General features: G+C 31.0%; 1 protein-coding gene across 1 annotated transcript in view; it reads left to right on the forward strand.

The window, feature by feature from the left end:
* PHF14 (PHD finger protein 14) overlaps positions 1-19,077 on the forward strand; it is a gene marked incomplete at both ends in the record, with an annotated part of 164,381 nt that overhangs the window by 109,457 nt on the left and 35,847 nt on the right. The window contains one exon of the mRNA XM_084230926.1: positions 9,953-10,070. Coding sequence (XP_084087052.1) covers positions 9,953-10,070 — 118 coding nt within the window. The remainder of the gene's footprint in view (positions 1-9,952; positions 10,071-19,077) is intronic.

The raw sequence follows: 19,077 nt of genomic DNA on the forward strand, positions 1-19,077 counted from the left end.
TCTCTAAAAACTATGTTTCACATTATATTCTTTTTATTTCTTGTGCAACTTTGCTTTTGCTTTCTTTGTAGGTTATTCAGTTTGGCATGGTAACTATTCTCAGTAGTGCTCTTTTTGTCTGTGATTGTGCCACTTTTCACTTTCTTTTTCTCAGTAGAACTTAGAAGCATTAAACACATCTATCTAACAGTTAAGTATGAAAATGAACTTTTTATATGATGTGTGACTATTTGATAGTTTCATCTTACCTACAAAGATACAAGTAAATGAAGGAAATGATAATTTTTTTTACTGCAGTTATAAAAAATGATACTATTAATCATAAAGCTCCTAACATTTTTCCTGTGAAAATACACAAAGTACCAAGTAAATATGTGTCAAAAAGGAAATACAACAAGCACTAGAGGATGTTTTAAGAAATAAATTGAAGTAAATGAATGAGTTTTGAAAAAATGTACTAAAGTTATTAGTACATTTATTAATCAGTGACCAGGTATTTATTGTGAGATATATCTACTATCTTTTTTTGGTGGCAGGATTCACTAAAATAGTTAACTGGGATGTATTTTTCATAATTGCAATCAAACAGTTCTAGTGTAGTCTATAAAAGAGGAAAGACAGCTTATGCACAGGGAAGAAGAACCAATGGAGTATTTCCTCCCTGAGACCTTATAGTAGTATAGAACCAGCCCTATAATGTACTGATTGGATGTACTTGTTTTCAGCACAGCTGCATGCTTTTTCAAGCATTATTAAATTGTCTTATTTGATCAAAAAATAGCAAACTACTAATTTTCCAAAATACACTACAAATACATTTGCTGTGTAAATGAAAGTTCCTCATTGATATATTATTTTCCTTTTTGTTTTTAAAATAGATTTATGACAACTAAATGTAATAATAATAAAGTAAGAGGAGACAACTCAATGTTTTTGGTGATAAAATAGTTCCATTTTAAACACTAATAACCTATACAAGATCATGGCATTTATGTTTAGGGTATCTATCTCTCTGGACTAGATTATAGGTTTTTTTAATCTATTGTGGTACTTTTTAGTATGTTTCATAAAACATAGTACAGAGCTGCTATGATCTTGAAATGTTAATGTTCTTTTTTTATCACTTTACTGTGTAGATACCCTTCATGAGACCCAACTCTGCCACAACTCATCCTCGGAGGCAATCCCGGAAACCTTTTATAAGTGTGATTTTAAAAATGTGGATAACACTCTCAATAGAGTACATAAAGTAAAGGAGAACAGCTATCTGTCCTTTTCATAAGCTTATCACAGCAAAAAGTTGCTTTTGCTTGTCAGGTTTGGATAGAATGTAATTGATTGGTTTGTTACTTTGACTGACAAGGCAGTTAATTGGCCTGTGTGAATCTTTTCCTATTTTTTCCTTCTACTTTTTTTTTGCACTAATCAGAAATATTTGATATTTGCATTATTGAAAATGCAAGATAATGTATTGTCAGAATTGTCCTATTAAGTAATGTCTTTTCTTCTTGCTGCTTTGGCAAATGATACACAATGTTTGGACTTACTGAAGAGTTATGGAAGCTGGTAGGACTTAAATGCAATGTGCTACTCTCCTTTTTATTGATGGACAATACCAGTAACAAACAGGAAAAACAATGCATTCCATTAGTCTGCTGTTATGTCTCATCCAACTTAATACATGTATTCATAGATGAAATGCTGCATTGGGAAACAATTATAGACACTTCTAGCAAATATTATTTATAATATTTAGCAAAAGTGAAAGACTTGTGAAGCATTAAACATTCTGGTTTTGACTCACTAGTCCTAGTGCAAAAGTACTAATAATAGCATGAAATTTTATGACTTTAAATTTTGAGCTCATAAATAAGAGTATGTTTGTGTTGATCTCTAGAGATTTCTTTTTTAGTGATACCCAAATTTACTTAGTCTTTATTGATTTAATGTGAACTTCCTGTGTTCATTTTAAATTTATTTTTCTTGATCTTGGTTATGGAGTTATAAAATAAGGCAGGAGATACAAAGCATTAATGACTATACAACCTGCCTGCTGAAAGATCTTCATCAACATCTGTATCTTTCCAGAGGTATACAGAATTGATATTTGATCTTCAAGCTTTAATGATCCAGTTTTAAAGTCAACGACACCAATATGTTGAATATTCCATCACTCCATCTTGAACTGATTTAGAAGAGACTTTGCTGAAATTGAAATGACATATACATGTAAATTGCCAACACGTCTCTTGGAGTTTATTGATTTATAAATGTGGCTTTAGACATCTTTTCAGGTATAGTGGTTATTGAAAATAGTTCAAACTTTAGAAATAGAGTAGGCAATGTTATAATCAAAAGCAAATGTAAATACAAAATGCTATATGTTAGTGATCTATAGTTAAGTAAGGAACCATATTATTGGATAAGATGTTTAATAATAAAAGTAACATGTTTATAAAAATATGTATAAAATGAGGTCAACTTATCAAAAGATCATAGAATACTGGAGGAAAAATATTAATAAATTGTAGCAAAGCTAATAGGCTTTTTTTATGAATAAGAAAGTGTTTACTATTTATAACTATATAAGCTTAAGAACAAGTTGGTAATTGTTGCTATTGCTAAACTCCTGCTGATTTTAGGAAAAAATGACAAATTGCCATTTTCTTAATAGAATATGTTTACATGATTAGGCCCTGGTCCTTTTTTGATGCATAGTCAGAAATTAATACTGGACATTTTATTTTAGAATTATGAGAAATCATTAAGACTTTAGGTTTTGGTGTCAAATCAAAATCCTTCCTAACTTGATTCTAATTAAAATTTACATAACATCATTCTTCATCTTGCAGTGTTCAGTGGTGCATATGCTATTTCATGTTTGGTGCTGGCCCTAGGGATGTTTGTTATACACTACCTATATAAACTGCATAATCAAAGACCACTGATCCTACAAACCGGTACTTGGAGTAAAAGGATTTTCAAAGAGAATAGAACACTTTCTCCTAAAAATCTAAATGCTCTCATATTTCTGCACTAAAAATTAACAATTCCCCATAATCAATCCAGAAACTCTTTGAAGGAGATGTAAGTGTGTATATAAAAATATGCACTAAATGGTTCATACTTCACAGACATATGTAAGAGAAGTGGCATTACGGGTAAATAATGGCTATTTGTCATGGCAGAAAATACTAAAATATCAGAAAGGAAATTAAATGACTCCAAAATACAAGAATAACATAGTGGCATATAGCAATGGTTTTCAAATACTGTGTGTCAGAATAATTGGAAGGATTTATTGAAACAGGGATTGCTGCCCAATTCCCTTGCTTGTCCTCCTCCACCCCACTTTACTGTTTCCTCCTGTTGTCTCTCTGCAGTTTCTGATTTAGTGGAACTGGGATGAGGCTTGAAAGTTCACATTTCTAACAAGTTCCCAAGTGATGCTGATACTGCTGGCCAGGGACACCACCTTGAGAACTATTTGTATATATTATGTTTCAAATCATTGTGTTGTGCTCCGCATTAATAAATGTGGCTTTTATCTGTTTTTAAAAGTCCATCGCATTTTCAAGTTGTTTCTAGAGAAAAGACTTTGTACTAGTTTCACCTACATCACATGCAATACAATTCAATTTCTTTATTTTTATAAATTCAGTTAAACAAATATTTATTTTATACCTATTATGGTGACAGTGCTACTTTATATGTAGAAGCGAATCGAGGAACATAATGGTCTTTGTCCACAGTTCACTAAATTCTTTGGTAAAAAATGATTTGAAATTAGGGTTATGTTTCAACATTGACACGAAATTTAACCTTAGCTTACCCATATCAAATTAAATGATAATTATATATCATTGTTATTCATGTGTTTCTTGACTGCTTATTTGATTTTACACTAATGCTGTTAAAAATAGATTGGTGACCAATAAATAATATTATTCACACTCATCTTATTTCCCTGTTTCTACATCTGGTTACTTATTGAGACACTTTTTAAAAAGCTTAAATTTTTTTTGACGGAACTTAACCACCGTTTTATTTAATTTACAATATGAGAATATTTTATGAATATTTCTACAAAAACTATTTTAAGTAAATCAGAAGGACTTTCTGTAGCAAAGTGGAATGTTAATTTTGAATTTTTTTTCAAAATTGTTTTTGACGATTGAAGCTTAAGAGTCAACTTTAGAGTTGTAAAGCATATGAAGGCAGAATTGTTTTCCTATATGTCTTGAGTCAGTACTTTGTAAATTTACAAAATGCTAAGCATTGTGATTAAAAAATATTTCTGAAGTGGACATTCTTTGCAAATACTTTCTTTATAAGAATGTAGTTCTCTTTTCCCTAGCCATCACTCTTAAGACTTTCTGCAGGCCTGCTGATAAGTCACTGCTGTTCAGGTACACAAGATGTAATGAAATTGGATGCCCATGCTGGGCTTTGTAAATAAAATGAGATTGTCCCCCAGCCATTATCTCATTTATCTGATTTACATTGTAAAATCAAGATCTACACTATTGATTAGAACATAATTAGTTAATTATGAACAGGGAAATACAAAGTTGTGTGGGGCTTGAGCACAGCAGGTTGTTCTGCTGAAAAAGTTTCCAAGGGCATGAGCAGATGGAGATCAGTTTATTAAAGAACAAAGCAGACATGTTTCAGGTATGGAAATCTCATTCTCTCATGGTGAGAATAGGTACTTGACCCTATTGTCTATTTTATATGAATTCTATTGTTTCATGTTTTATTTTTTGTTTTCACTCCTAATCTTGTAACCTGGCTGTTCTGGGTCATATAAGTAAGTGATTGACTATTAACTATGAATCTGGATTTTGATAATTATTTTTTTGATTATTATACTTTCATATATGAAGCATATTTTTGTCTTATCCATTCATTATTGCCTGTGATGAAAGTCTCTAGTGGCATTAATGACAATATGTTCAAAACCTCCCATTTGCCCTATTTTTGTGAAATATAGTATTAAAGACTTTTTTCATTATTTTGTTTAGAAAATTCTCTTATCGGGCCTCCCAGGTAGCACAGCAGGTTGAGCATAGCACTGTGAAGCTGTCCGCAGTCTCTGCAGTGCCGGTTTTATTCCAGGCTGGCCAGGGAGATTCCCACATGGCGTGGCAGACCTCTCCTGTCTGGCCCGCTGCTCCCTTCAGCAGTGTATTTTGGTCCTTCTGCCTGTTCTGCTCCCTGCTCTGTCTCTGGTGAAGTCTCTCATCCTCCCGCGCTTCTGGCTTGTAACCCAGTGCTTGTAAAATAAATAAATCTTTAAAAAAACAAAAAGAAAAAAAGAGAAAATTCTCTTATGAAAAGGTCAACTAAAGTTAAAAATGTAAGAAAAAGAAGTCTTTATTGATATTTAATATTATTCTGATATGGTTAGAATGTAGAATTTTGTGCAGACTTATATTATTTTGAAAATGGTTTAGCTCTTGTGCCACATTCCTACAGTTTTTCCATCCATGTTAAATTGAGTAATTGAAATACGGCCAGAATCTGTCACTACTTGTTAATAGATATGTGTATTTATTTAAACTGGTAGTGAAATTTTTATTTAAGTAATGTTTATATTTAAGGCCAATTTTTTTTAATACTATGCAGCAGAATTTTCACATAGAAATAATGTAAAGGTAAAAAATTTCAACCCATCAATTCCCTTAATATTTAGTGTTTTTTTTTTTTTAATCTCTGAGTGAGCACATATATTAGTATATTCAGAATCAGTTCTGTATTTTACTCTATCTAGATTTGGAAGGCATCTAATGAAAAATATCCACTAATATAATGAATAGCTATGATTGTGGATCCACTTAATCATAGAAAATGTGCATCCTTTCTTCTAGTCCTATAGTCTGGATTTTTTTTTTCTCCCTGAAGTTCAACTTATTATCTGACTGTTTGTTATTTGTTTGTAAAATACACTTGATTATTTTGGTTAGTTTTAAAAAGTAGTTATGTAGTGTACTTTTCTACTAAAATTACCATTGTAAATTAAGGGAGCTAAATCTTTTGAAACAGTGGCTTTTTCCATGTCTCTTAGACACAGGAAGATATAAATCATTTGTTTCTTTTTACTTGTGTGCATTTTCTCAAAAATCGGTGAACATTACTAACTGCTTATTGTATAGATCATAATACATATGATTATAAATCATTTTCTTCCTCTTCTTTGTCTAGGGTGCTATACTTAACCATATGCTAAGTAAGTATTTTAAATACATACAGAACTATGTTTATTTGGTCATTGCATTTTGATAAGTCAATTTGTAAAGGACCACATATATAGAGAGAGTTGCTTTATTATTTGCATTTGTATCCACTATGAATCTGATAACCTAAATACCTAGTCCTTAGTAAGAATCTAATTAAACTTTCAGGTTTCCTTTTATACATGGGATTCATTTTATCTCACCTAAAATTGTAATTTAAAATGTCCTATAGTGTTATTGTTCAATAATTATTAGGTGTTTAATGAATATATCTTCAAGTATCCAAGTTGCTTTTTTTACAAAAATTCAGTGTTTCTTTATGTTAGCCTAATGTTCTCTTAATATTTTAAGACTTTGCCTCCTATTTAATAGTTGCTCTTAGTTTTCATTACATGGTCATTGGTGTTATTTAATAAAGTATATATCTCTGTGTTACATCTCTATGTTTTTGTAGGTTAATAACTGCTTTTGCAAAAGGTTTTTAAGTTGACTGACACAATTTGCTTAAGTTTACAAAGCAAAGTGGTGTGTGTGTGCGCGTGTACGTTCACACGTATGTTCACACGTACACGCACACATGTAAAATAACAGTTTACTTTTTGACCATCCATTTCTATTGTTCTTGATTTTAGGGGTTTTTTCTTTATATGGTATTTCATATTTGTCTATAATATATTCTTGCAAATTCTCTCAAGTTCACATGTATCATTCAGGATAGTTTTACATAAAGCTATGTATTTTTAATTCATTATTCTAGTATAGAAACAACCAGATTTTTGTACATGAAAATAGTAGACATCGTTAGAAAGAACTTATTGTATATTGTTTATTTCAAGATTGGTTTCTTTTTTGTGTTTTCTACTGGGTTTTGGCAGTTCTTCAGGGTATTATCTACTTCTTTTTTGCTGTTTAGTATTGGAGTTTAAGTTTTTATTTACTGGTGATAATGAGTTTTATCTTGAAAGAACTCCCATATCACTCTAGAATTCTAAGAAAATACTGCTTTTTCTCTCAGACCCATTACAAATTATGTAGTGCTCCACATGTAGACTACATTGTTCTAAAAGGTGTCATTAGTGAAAAAATCACTAAGAATTAGGTTATTTCCAAATGGTGTATAATTTAGCATTATCTTCTAGCATATAAAACTTCTATTCCCTTTAGTATTCTTGAAATAAAAGATAACTTGATGTTACAATTAATTGAAATTTAGTGAAAATTGAAACTATGTCAATATATCAAACTTAATCTCAATTTGTTAGCTGGAATCTGTAGATATACCAACAAGAATTACCTGCATAAGTGAAATTGAAAGATAATGAATTCTGTCTTTGTTTTTACATTCCTGGTGATGTTTGGCTCCCTTAAATACTAGAAATAATTATGAGTTATAATGTAAATATGCAATAATTAAGCTCTAATTTGATATGAACATTAATAACTTCACTTATCATGAGCCCATATTAATGGCAATCTGAACTTTATGGAACATTGCCTGAAAACCTGAAGTTAAGCAAAAAAAGATTATAATTAACCAGACTTATGTTCATGTACTTAATAGAAGTTTTCATTTTCACATCTCTTTTTCAGTTTGCGTATTCTTAATAAGTTTAGTGATCTGGTTTCTGAACTCCAACAAATTGGGGAAATGCTGTTTAACAAATTCACTGACAATAGCAGAAGACAAGGCCTGATAGTTTACAAGCAAGTAAAACCTTGAAAACCTGTAAGAGTTTAATACAAGAATTCAAATGGAACCGCAGACTGATAGCACTCAGTCTGTTAGACCCAGCAGCATCTGTTGTTCACACTGATGACCCTGAGATAAATTATATTTAATACAGTTTCTTGATGGAGCAAAGAATGTAGTTCTTTTTAAATTTCCTATCAAAAATGATTGAAGTACTAGTCTTCATGCTTAAATATGACCTTAACTACCTAGAAATCTCAGCCTTCTCATAAACTCAGACATGCTTATATTCTGAAGGTTCCTATAACTATATATATATATATATATATATATATATATATCTTCAATGTAATGGAAATTTTAGCTATTGAAGGATAAAAAATGTTGAATTGAGAAGAGAAAACAAAAAATTGTATGGCCTTGCTATTTACTCCATATGTTATATTTGGAGTTAGCTATGTTTTTTCCTATTATTTTTTAATTCCAGAGCAACAGGCTTTAACATCTCAATTGCTTTAAAATACAGTTTTGAGAGTTTATTTGTAATACTGACATCATAAAGTACTGTTACTCTTATTTGATTTTATTTTTCCCATAGCTAGAATTATCATAGTAAATAATTTTTCAGGTCTCTCTGAGTCTGAAAGAAAGTTTATGGAAAAATGCATAACTTTTATTTAGTTCATAGACAGTAGTAGAGGAAGTAATATATAAACTTATGACATGTGATTATGTTTTTAAGTGTCTTGTACCCTTGTACCTGAATTTAGTTAAGTTGCTATCTCTAAATTTCTTGATTCCTGAAATGGACCTTTGGGAGACTGGTTTTGTAGCATGACATGAAATTTTTACTGTGAATATAGATTTATCCCTCTTTATTAGAATGGTTTTTAAAAATCAATTGTTTTTATTTGTGTGTTTTCATGACCATAGCGCCTTCCCTTTTTTTTCTGATAAAGGTTGTTGAATAATGATATTTTATGTTTGTTCAATTATAAGTCTTATAGCCTTTTCCCCTTGGGTTTATTAGTCATGAATTTTTCAACTTTTTAAGATTTGAAATCCGTAAGAGAAACTATATAAAAAGAATCTGGCAGACTGTTTTGAAGAAAGGTTTTTTTTTATTATTATTATTTTAAAAATCTCAAAGAAAATGAGGAATATAATCTCTTCTGTAAGATATGTGCATCATTGTTATTTGTTGTTAAATTTTGGTCTTGTTTTTCCAACTGATGCAACATTCTTTTTCACAACACGGAAATAATACACATCTTTCTTCATTGTCAGCAGGATGAGATTGTCTGAAACGAAGAATAGGTATGATAGTTTTCTTAGATTTGGCAAAACCACTATCAGAACATTTGTTAATAAACTTTATAATGTACTAGGAAGTACATTGATAAAACAAATGTCCTAAGAGGAAGTGACAGGTAAATTTTCAGAAAATTTTAATGGAAATATTAATTTTTTAGAATATTCCTTATTTGCTCTAGATTATGTTATTATGTGCTATAAATATAAAACAATCTATCTTAACTTGGAGAAAGAATAACAAGGTCTACATATGTATAGCGTTGATTAGGCTTATTCTATCCTAGTAGAGTTCTTTAGACTTTAAAAAAAAATTTAAATCACAATGTATTGGCTTAAATTCATAATCTTGAATTATATGTATTTTGTTCAGTATTTTTAAATTAATGAATGAACAAATGATTCATACTTGAAGTTTAAAATTGAAATTGTGATTTTTTAAAATTTTGAACATATACAGCAAAACACATGCATTCATTCATATATTCTTAACAGTTCTCTCAAAGTGTTCTGAATGACATTTCTTTTGTTTGTTAATTTTATTGTTGTATTTCAGGTTTAGATTTTCATTTTCATAAACATAAATTTAGTAATCTTGTGAACCAAGGATAGAATTACAAGTGTTAAAGCTGAAATGTACAATAATTTGGGTTTGTCTTTGAAAGAGATGATTTTTATATTATTTATATGTACCATAAGTTTGTTTACCCTGCAGGTGTGATGAATGCAAACTGTGCTACCATTTTGGCTGTTTGGATCCTCCTTTGAAAAAGTCTCCTAAACAAACAGGCTATGGATGGATATGTCAGGAGTGTGATTCTTCTTCTTCTAAGGTAAAGGGAGAGTGAGGGGGTGGAAATTTACAAGAAATAGTGTTTACCTTCATTTTGATAGCTTTTGCATATCACCTCATTATCTACCTAACTTTAAAGTGAATTGGAAGGTAAAGGACCAACATTTTAATGTAATGCTCTTTAAGAATATTTTTGCTTAAATTAAGGAACAGCGCTACTAAATTATATACATTTTCCCTACGAAATATTTTAGCTGCTTTGTGTATTCTTATATTATTTTATCATTAAATATTGCTCTAGTAGCAAAAAATAGTCACCCTTTGCTAATTTACCACACCTAGAGAATGGCAGGGAAATTTTATCTTGAATTGTAAGAATTTTTTTTACAATATATACATATTAATGTGTATAAATGTTAACCAACAATATTAATATATATTAATATGAATAAATGGTAAGTCCATTTTATTTTGTGGATGATTCATCTTGAAATGTAAAAGGTATATAAGAATGTTTTGTAAAATCTGTTCTTTGAAAAAACTGGTTTTTATATGTATGAAAGTGTATTTCTGATAATTATTTTAACAAAGTAGATAGAATGAAATTTCTAATAAAAATTCATTCCCCATTCCCCCAAAATGAGCTACTGAAGTTGTACCTTTTTAATGTCAATATTGAAACCTTAAATTATGGTAATCTAAAGTTTAAGATTATTATATATTTCTTTAAAATATGTGAGTGAATATTAGACTCCTAATAGTTTGAGTCATTTGACTCAAACATGTTTGCATTAAGACATTCTAATCTACTGTGGGTTAATCAAATTCTTCCTCAAATAGACATTAGAAATTGAATATCTATTGTAATATGGACATCAAGCCATCTTTTAAAAATGACACCAAGGCATTTGCGTACAATAAATTATAACTGGTACTGAATTCCCCTCTGATCATGGAATCAAAAAATATTTTTTTTCTTCACTTAAAATGATTTACTTCAGCTTTCTAAGATGTACTGCAAAAGTTTATTAAAAATTGCAGAAAGCACTTAGTTACAGAAAAACTATTTAAAGAGCTTTTTAATAATCATATTTTATTATTTTTTGTATTTGTATAATGATTATTAAAACAATATGCACTTTGTTTAATAATCAAGCATCTTTGCCTTAGGGTATAAACTATACTATACTATATAGTAAGAATGATTTTCCATTTTATTAAGATACAGTTTTAAGAGGGAGCATAATTTAAAATACATTCCTAAAATTATATTTATGTGAAAAAAATTAATTTACTATTGATCACACTTGATTTCAATTTGAATCATATATGGTGATGTTAACTTTAATAACATGACTAAGGCATTTTCTACCAGTCTTTTGTATTCCTTTCCCTATTCTAATTAATAAGGAATCTGTGGGCAAGAACCCTGAGACTATGTAAATATAATCTTCTTCATAAAACTTTTGTTTTATTCAGTGGATCATATTGGTTGTTATCTTTATTTTGATAATTTGTTCGGATTGTCCAAAATTTGACTCGTGAAAACCACTTTAGACAAGTTTCTTCCACTTCAGTTGGCATCCATGTCCTTTTGACTTGATCCCATCAATCTCTCTTCCTATGTCTCTATAGATACTGAAAATATTCTAATTTTCTCCCTTTCCTTATTTTTAATATCTCAACAGAAAATTGTTTCTCCCATTGTCCTTAACATATCTTACATGGTTAATCCCCTGATATGTAACTAATATTTTGTCACTGTCTGTCACCCATCCCACATGGACACTTATACCCAATAATGACTTTCTGACTGAACTGTTGAGGGAGAGGAGATGGAGTGAGGATGAAATTTTATATTTTTTTGCAAGCTTCTGTGATGATTTTAATGAGCAGTTATTTGCATTTTATAAACCGCAGTTTATTGCATTTTATGATTTTTTCAGTTATTAAAAATATTTTGGAGGTAAATAACTTTAAAAAATTTAAAATAAATCCATGTAATGTGTATAACTCAAATTAAACTTCAACATACTGACACTTTAAAATTATTTTGCATGCATATATAAGCTATTAGATAGACTTAATAGTTGTTGTTTTTTTAAATGTAGGATATAGGTCCCTATTTGTTGTTTTCTAAGGTGTACTTGATATAGATCTCAGCAAGTCTGTCTGGTAGTTTCAGCAGCAGCACCAAAATGAAGATAACTTTTCACACATAGTTAAATGGACATGTGTAAATGTTTATTTTAAAAGTACTTTATCCAAGGCATTTATTTTCACAAGTGTTACTAAGTATTTCAATATATATTATGTATTTTACAGTGATTGTGCTACTTATGTTTCTAACTTTTCATCCTGTTTAAACTCTGTTATATGAAAAACCAGTGCATACACTTGACAGCTCATTTATGACAGCTCCAAGATGAGCTGTCTTAGCTTAGAGACCTGCATTTGTTTCATTCTTACTTGATCTTTCTAGTGTACTGATCTTTTTTGAGCAGTAATAAATTGAGCCATATATATGAAATCTCATCTAAATCCCTAAGGAAGCTTTTCTGGAATTACAAACACATATCCCACTAGCTGGTACAAGTGGTACTTGTACTTCTTGAGAATCATTTGTATTAGAAATCTCTGAGTAGGGGAAATAAGAATTTTTTTTCATTCTTATTTTCCAAACTTTCTGCATTAAGTAACTAGAATTCTATACCTGAGATGTCAAAATGACATCTATAAATATTGTCAAGTAAAACAGTTATTGAGAATTTTGCCTCTTTAAGAACTGAACAGAATAATCTCTCCAAGGAATATCTTGCCACAATACATTAAACAAGCACATTTAATTGAATCTGGTAATACTGGAAATTGAATGTCTGAATTTTATGTATTATGAGGATTTATGAAAAATATAAAATTAAAATGAATTATCCTTCAAAGTTCCTTTAAATTTGAAGAATTTAACTGGGCCATAAAAAATAGCATTTTAATATTTTAACTATTCATTTGACCTCTGGGATTTTATCTGACATTAGGTTGAATTTTAAGTTTCTGAGTTTAGCACAGTTGACAGAGAAGTCATTTTCAGGTAAAACATATACAGTTTTGGACATTCTCTTATCATTTGTGTGACAAGCATTAGTGCTTACAACAATGTGTTTTACTAAGCTATGATGTTCTTGATTTGCCTTTTTATGATACAGATATGTAAAGGTATAGAGTAGAATTGTTTATATGTTATTCTGCATTAGAATTCCATAGAACAAATATGTGGTAGTTTGTGGTGTAGGTATTCTCCATCATGGCTATAACGAAGTATTTAAATTTCAGATTTCCTCTTTGCTAGTGTTACAGATAAAGCCCACAAACTTCCAGTTGATCAATTATCTTACCCTAGACTATGTTCAGACTGTTGCCAGTTACCCTAGAATTTTTTCTGGTAGGCAAAATTGCTTGCATAAATATCTTCTAAGACCTTGCTTTCTAACTGAATGCTGTACTTTGAGACTAAACAATGATTTGTGAATTCAATAAAAATAATAGACATTAACAGTTCCACTAATTATAGTCTGTATTGTGCATTCAAAAAAAATGTATTTCTTTAAACTGACCATTTATGTACTGAACTGACCTCATTATTTTGTCATTATTACCTTATCAAAGAGATTGTTTACTTGATTGCCCCTTCCATGTTTCTTAAATGTATCCCTAAATAGTAATTTTATCAGGTAACAATTTTCAGCAAACATATTCATTGCTATTATTTATAATATAATTGGGGGGTATGGGGAATACCCATATTATCCCCAATTATCCCCCAATTATATTATAAATAATAGCAATGAATATGTTTGCTGAGAATTGTTACCTGATAAAATTACTATTTAGGGATACATTTAAGAAACATGGAAGGGGCGAATATAACCAAAATGAAAATGCATACATTGTGCAAAGATGAAAAAAGATGTAAGAATTATATAAAATAAAATATTTAAATAAAAAAATAAAATAAAATGATGAAAATAGAAAAAATATATAATTGGGGTATATACTGATCTGTTTAGTTCTTTTTTTTAATTTTTAAAATTGATCTATTTATTTTTAATTGAGGATATATTAGTATACCACCATCAGCTATTGTCACCATAGTATGACCACCACCATCTTACCCACAATAGTTCATTGTACTTCCCTCTATTCTCTTACCCTTCCGCCACCCTCCTCCCCTCTCTGTATGCTTAAGTTCTGTAGTCATCTTTTAAGACTTAGACTTTATGCTTTCCTTATCTAATCCTTAGTTTGGTTTCTCTATATTCCACCTTTAAGTGATAGCACTTAATGTTTATCTTTCTCCTTCTGACTTATTTCACTGAGCATTATCTTTTCCAGCTTCATCCCTGTTGCTGCAAATGACATGAGTTTATCTTTTCTTGATTGCTGGGTAGTATTTCATATATATCACATCTTCTTGATCCATTCATCTGTCTTGGGGTATTTAGGTTGTTTCCACAATTTGGCTATTATAAATAACACTGCAGTAAACATGGGAGTGCAAGTTTCCATTCAAATTAGTGTTTTTGAATTTTTCAGGTAGATTTCTAGGAGTGGAGTTACTGGATTGTATGGCAGTCATTTTTAATGCTTTGAGACTCCTCCATACTGCTTTCCATAAATGCTGGGCTAGTCTGCATTCCCACCAGCAGTGTATGAGGGTTCCGTTTTCTCCACATCCTCGCCAGCACCTATTGTTTCTGGGGTTTTGTTTTTTTTTTTTGATATGGGCTATTCTCACAGGTGTGAAATGGTATCTCTTTGTAGTTTTAATTTGCATTTTCTTAGTGGTAACATTATAAACTGGAAAAACCAAGCTATTTTTTCATTAGATGGCATATGGTCCTTAATCATTTACATAGCATGCTGTAGAATACCATATATGATAAGAAACTAAATCATAATTGAGGTAATTAATCAAAGTGCAGTAGGATGCCATACATAGGAATGTCTTTCAAAAATCACCAACTCATACTGTCCTTAAACTTTGAAATAGTTTGTTTTTTTTATTTTGGATAAAAAAGTCACCCACTAAAAATGTGATAGTTAAGCTGAAGGGTCTTTCTTTACAGTTTTTAAAAATTTAAATTCTACCAGAATTAGAAATACTAAGATTGAGTTATAAAATAACCACTGCCTTAAGACCATTTTTTCATAAAAGTCATTGAAATAAGTATTCGTTAAGGCAGCTTCCACTTGACAATATGCATGATTTCTTTAGGCCCAGCAGAATCTAACCCATTGTTCCTGGAAATAGGTGATGGAAAGGGATTATAAGTGATTTTTGTTTGTAATTAGGCAGTAAGGACTATATTTTAACTGAGTCAAATATTACTTCATAATAGTTGTCATGAGTTGTGAAATTTGAAAACCTGTATTGTGAAATGAAACTCATTCAGTCTCTTTGCAAAGATAGTTGAAGAATACTCTAGTTTTGTGCAGTGTCAGATACTTTGTATACAAACTGGAAGATCTTATTTTCTTTTATTCATATCAGTGTTCTGCAATAAAAATTCCTCTTATTCAAAAATAACATGTTTGTCAATGGAGCAAATAAAATTTGTAATGTCATTTAGATTCATTGCACTAAATTCTTTTGTTTGTCAACTCAAGAGTAGGAAATTATTACCTATAAGAAGTTAAAAAAATGGTTCCCTCTATTTTGACAAATAAAGATCCTTATTGACAAATAAAGATTAACTTTTTATTCTACTGTATTTTACCTGTGACCTAGCTCAGTCACTTAGGTTCTTTTGTGATTACAGACTTCTGCAAGTTGTTTTAACTTTAATATACCTGTCTCTTTTTTTTCCCTCTAGACTGTAATTCATATGCTAAATATAAAGCCTAGTCACCTAAGATGCAATCTATTTTAATGTCTTTTTGAAGGTTTCTTAAAGGTTTATGTTGTAGTGTTATATCTTCATTGAAGTTAAGTTGGTTTTTTGTTAAATGTACCTTCAATAATGGCTACAAATGATTATCTGCTTCGTTGGTTTGAAAAACTCTTTAAAGTATGCTTGTAGAGGTTAAAATTTTTAGGAATCACTTTGAAAAGTTCAAGCTGCATCAAAGCATTTTAATCAGTTCTCTTTTGTGTTCTTGAGGGACTATTATTTTCTCAACTTTTAATAACATGTGGTATTCTGTAAGTTTTTTTTCCTAAAATAAAATTTAGATTACCAGATACTTGTGAACAGTTTCCAAAGCACAGATATATAAGTAGCTTAAAACAAGAAGTGAATACTAGCTATTTCAACATTGTTTTCCTTATTTTAATTCAGAAGTTTCAACATAAATCCCAACATCATTACTTTAGTAAGTCAATTTAAAATGGATTTCCTGTATCTAGTCATTTTGATTGTTAATTTTTCCCAATTCAAGTCATTTTAGGAGAGTTAGAACTAAATAGATATTTTTAGAAAACATTCTTTACTCTTTGCAGGAAGACAAAGTGTTACATAGACATTTCTGCCCCCCCCACCCCCCCATAATGTTTGCTGACAGTGTGGAAGCTTTGGCCTTTTTACTATATAAAGACTATGATAAGTGCCATTTTAATCCTCCATTTTCTTTTGAGTGTTCCAAAGTTTACTACTAATGAATCTGATTTTACAGTTAGATAAACTTTCTTTCTTCAAGATTTAGCTGTTCTACAATCCCCCAATTCTCTCCTCTTTACAACTCTTTCTCCCTTCCTTTTCATTTCCCCTGAGTTAATGAAAGTATATTTGGAAACTTAACACTATAAATTTACGAAATATATTTATACTGCTTTTCATTAAAAAGCTTCCCTGAAATAGGAACCTCCTTAATGGGATCTAATATATCGTTTGTTGCTTTTTTTTAATTCTCAATAGCATTATGAAAAAAAAATTCTCCTCTCTGAAATTAATACCTTTAAACAAAAACTCTCCAAATTAATTTTAAATAAGGCAGATGAAAGGAGACAAAGAAAGTGCTTTTAACTGTTCTCCATATTAAATGATTTAAGGACTGTTCAGATTTCTATTTTTTAAAAGAATAATCTTCCCTTTTCATTCTAAAGCAAATAAGTTTTGTTCTTGAATTCAATACAAGATGCAAATAAAAAGTAACTCAATTCTTTCATCCCAATGCCTTTAAACAAGTTTTGTTGGATTCGCTTTTCTCCTGTGTGACTCTAGGGGTTTTCCAGTCTCCCTGAGGTATGAAAGATAAATAGTCTTTTTCTTTAATATCAAAAATTATAGTCCAGTTTAATGATAAGACTTCAACTCTCAACCAGTTTAAAGCTTCTCTTCTAACCAGCTGAGACCACCTTACTGGGAAAACTGTAGGATTAAAGGGGACCGTTCTGGACTTTGGCTCTTGTTCCTGCTTCCTTTTGTGGATTTTCTTATTTCTCATTGCTACAGCTTTCTTACCTGCTGTTCACTTGGTATGAGAAATACCTTCTCCTGTGAGCTAATTGTGACTTCCTTTTTAGAACCTGTGTTCCTTTTGTCCCCCCTTTGGTTGGCATCTGCTATCCCACTAGATTTTGCTCTTTCTCCAGACCCTTTTAGTCTGTCAGAGTCTTGTTTTTCTTTCATGTGTTATTATTTGACCCTAAGGTAAGTACATTCAGACCCTTTACCTGACAAGCTCAGAAGAGCAGTCATTCCCCTGCAGACTGCACCTTTTCTTTGTTGCTCTTTACTGCAGCTAGTTAGAGATGCTTCCCCGCTGAGTCTCTGTGTCTGCTCAGACTCCTAGGGGACAAACTGAGTAATCTTGTGTGTGTGTGCGCGCGCGCACACACACACACACAAATACACAAAATCCCTCTTACCCGAGGGACTTCCTATAAAACTACCTCTTCCAGCAGTGAAATCATTATTCTCCAGTCTCTCTTTTTCTCTTCTCCATGCTTCTTTGATGAGTTACCAGACCAATTTTTGAGTGTGAGCCTTTGAAGATTTTCTGAAGGATTTTTACCAGTGCATAGCTTTAAAAATAGGAAATTTTAGACTATTAGTGAGAAATTGAGATATAAAATTTTATCCACCCCACAAATCCTTTATGTCAAGTAATATATCATATACTCTATAGATTAATCTCACCTCTCTTTCCTGGCCAGAAATAACTGGAGGAATTTATGTACTTAAGTCCACTACAAATTCATACCTCTTAAGTTAAACCATGCCTCATTCCTGTCTACCAGATTTCCTTATAGCAATTATCCCAGATCTTTTGCCTCGTATCTCAAGTCTCAGTTTTAGTCCAGCATCCTCATTTCTTCAAGATGACTTGTTTGTAACTCATTTCACTGAGGAAAAAGGAGCCTAATCCTCATCTCCTCTCAGCTTTAGAAAAGTCTTTGTTAGACATCTTTACAGACACATCACCCAAAGCAGTGATAGTGAAGGCAAAGATAAACAGCTGGGACTACATCAAATTAAAGAGCTTTTGCACAGCAAAAGAGACAATAACAAAAACAAAGAGAAACCCCACCAACTGGGAGAACATTTTTGCACCCAACACTAATGATAAAGGACTGATCACAAAAATCTGCAAAGAGCTGATGAGACTCAACAACAACAAAGAAAATAATCCAGTCAAAAAATGGGCAGAAGAGCTTAAAAGAAACTTCTCTGAAGAGGAAATGCAAATGGCCAACAGGCATATGAAAAAATGTTCAACATCACTTGTCATCAGGGAAATGCAAATCAAAACTACCATGAGATACCATCTTACACCAGTGAGAATGGCACATATTAAAAAAACTAGCAACAACAAATGTTGGCGAGGGTGTGGAGAAAAAGGAACTCTTCTGCACTGTTGGTGGGAGTGCAAACTGGTCCAACCACTGTGGAAAGCTGTGTGGAGATTTCTGGACCTACTAAACATAGAGCTTCCATATGATCCAGCAATTCCACTCCTAGGTATTTACCCAAAGGACACAGAAACATCAATTCCAAAGAACACCTGCACCCCTATGTTTATAGCAGCACTGTTTACAATAGCTAAGCTTT

The sequence above is a fragment of the Talpa europaea genome (assembly GCF_964194135.1).
Source record: "Talpa europaea genome assembly, chromosome: 3".
Classification (NCBI taxonomy): domain Eukaryota; kingdom Metazoa; phylum Chordata; class Mammalia; order Eulipotyphla; family Talpidae; genus Talpa; species Talpa europaea.